Here is a 2,500-nt window from a genome sequence, read left to right as displayed (position 1 = left end):
GTCAATTGATAAATGTATAAATAAATGATGATGATAAATATGAATAAATACAGATGGTAAATGTATGAATAAATTGAGGAATGTGATGAATCATTAGATAGATGAAATATACTGATCGAGGTATTAGATAGAAAGGGAGATAGATAGCCAAATGGATAAGTAAAGAGGTAGATGCATAGATAAACAAGACGTATGTATGACGCTGATGTTTATATACATATACACAGACGTAAGGATAAGATGGACTAACACTTGCTTAAATATAAACATTCTTTTCTTTTTCGCGTTTGTTAACAGTTCTTTAGCTAAACGGAGAGTTCAGTGTCTTTTTAAGTGATAATGGTATATGACCTTCCGTATATGCAGAGTCACTATTCTTTTGCTATCTTTACGTTAACTATATAGATGTACATTGAAGGAGGGAGGGAGAGATAGATAGATAGATAGATAGATAGAGAGAGAGAGAGAGAGAGGAGAGAGAGAAAGAGAGAGAGAGAGAGAGAGAGAGGAGAGAGAGAGAGAGAGAGAGAGGAAGGGATGTGAGAGGGAGGGGAAAGAGAGAGAGAGAGAGAGAGGAAGGAAGGGGATGTAGGGAGGGAAGAGAGAGAGAGAGAGAGAGAGGGGGGAAAGGGACAGAGAGAGAGAGAGAGAGAGAGGAAGGGACAGAGAGAGAGAGAGAGAGAGGAAGGGACAAAGAGAGAGAGAGAGAGGGGGGGATAGAGACAGAGAAAGAGAGTGAATGAAAAGATATTTTGTTTCTTTTTTCATATTTTCCCTTTATGCTTCGAGTGTCTTTCCAGGATCCGCTACAAAGTTCACCTCGCAGGACATCCGGGTATTGACCTGCTCTCTCGTTCATTTGGTCTGATGTTCTCGATGAAGAAAGTTCTCGATGTTGCAATCTGTCTAGAGAAAGTATTGCTAACAGGCTCTTTTCGTTTGTCCTTAATGAAACCTACTATCTACTATCGTGTGTGTGTGTGTGTGTGTGTGTGTGTTACAAGCATTCTCTCTCTGTCTCTCTCTCTCTCTTTCTCTTTCTTTCTCTCTCTCTCTCTCTCTCTCTCTCTCTCTCTCTCTCTCTCTCTCTCTCTCTCTCTCTCTCTCTCTCTCTCTCTCTCGCTTTCTCTCCTCCTCTCTTTTTTCTCTTTCTCTCTTTTTCTCTTTCCCTCTTTCTCTCTTTCTCTCGCTGTTTGTATGTCTCACACAGAGAGAGAGAGAGGGAGAGAGAGCGAGAGAGAGAGAGAGAGAGAGAGAGAGAGAGAGAGAGACCTACTCAGTCATTCATTCCCGTTCTATCTATCTATCTATCTATCTATCTATCTATCTGTCTATCTTTCTCTCTCTCTCTCTCTCACACACAAACGTAATCGCTTCAGGTCACCCGATCCCTGAATGTTTCACAGAATTGTGTGTTCCTTCCTGCAAGCAAGCAAGAACTCAGGTTAAAAGCATCAATTTTTACGACCTGTGACATTCAGACACGACCTCCGAAGGGTAGAAAATATTCATCTAATAGACAGAGGCGATAAAAAAGAAGCTTTTAAATGCCTGTGATGTGATTCTGCCCGAGAGACGACCCGGGTGAGAGAGGACATTGCTCTCGCGTGTTCTGAAAATAGATTTTATAAATTTGCAAAGCGTTTCGCGAGATGAGCAGAGATAGCACGGGCAAAAAAAGGGGGAGCTTTTGATAGCAAGGGGAAAAAAAAATTGGAGCGATGGAAAAAAAGAGCTTAGTAGGAAAGGAAAGTATCTGGTCTTCCGGTTTCCAGGAGTTGACGAACGCTTTGAAAATCACCAGAAAAGATGTAGGAAAAAAAACAAAAAAAAAACATACTGGTATATACTGAGTTACAACCATTTTGTATCACTTTTGTTATATTTGTGAGGACGCTTATACACAAATAAATTCTATATACCTATACTTATCAAAAGAAGCACAAACACATTATCCAAACATACAGACACGCATACAAATATTTATATATTTAGTTAACATATTATGTAATTTAAGCAAATCTAAGCACATGCACACACGGACATGCAAGCTCAACAAAGCAAGCCATTCCCAACTCTAGCCCAGAATAGAACAGGCAGGAGACTCACTCGCTGGCAGAATGCGTGAGTGAAATGTGAATAGCACTCTCTTTCTTTCTTTCTTTCTTTCTCTCGTTCTCTCTCTCTGTCTCTCTCTGTCTGTCTGTCTGTCTGTCTCTCTCTGTCTATCTCTCTGTCTCTCTCTGTCTGTCTCTCAGTCTGTCTCTCTCTCTCTCTCTCTCTCTCTCTCTCTGTCTCTGTCTCTGTCTCTGTCTCTCTCTCTCTCTCTCTCTCTCTCTCTCTCTCTCTCTGTCTCTCTCTCTGTCTCTCTCTCTCTCTGTCTCTCTCTCTCTGTCTCTCTCTCTCTGTCTCTCTCCGTCTGTCTATCTGTCTCTGTCTGTCTGCCTCTCTCTCTCTCTCTCTCTCTCTCTCTCTCTCTCTCTCTCTCTCTCTCTCTCTC

General features: G+C 41.5%; 1 protein-coding gene across 1 annotated transcript in view; it reads left to right on the top strand.

The window, feature by feature from the left end:
- The window catches only part of LOC138866692 (serine/arginine-rich splicing factor 4-like), a 3,960-nt gene that overhangs the window by 242 nt on the left and 1,218 nt on the right, over nucleotides 1-2,500 (top strand). The window contains exon 2 of the mRNA XM_070139883.1: nucleotides 801-915. Within this exon, the coding sequence (XP_069995984.1) occupies nucleotides 801-915 (115 nt within the window). The remainder of the gene's footprint in view (nucleotides 1-800; nucleotides 916-2,500) is intronic.

Source organism: Penaeus vannamei, chromosome 26 (genome assembly GCF_042767895.1).
Source record: "Penaeus vannamei isolate JL-2024 chromosome 26, ASM4276789v1, whole genome shotgun sequence".
NCBI classification, from domain to species: Eukaryota; Metazoa; Arthropoda; class Malacostraca; order Decapoda; family Penaeidae; genus Penaeus; species Penaeus vannamei.
The sequence above is the reverse complement of the archived record's forward strand: the minus strand, read 5'-3'. Positions and strand labels throughout refer to the sequence as shown.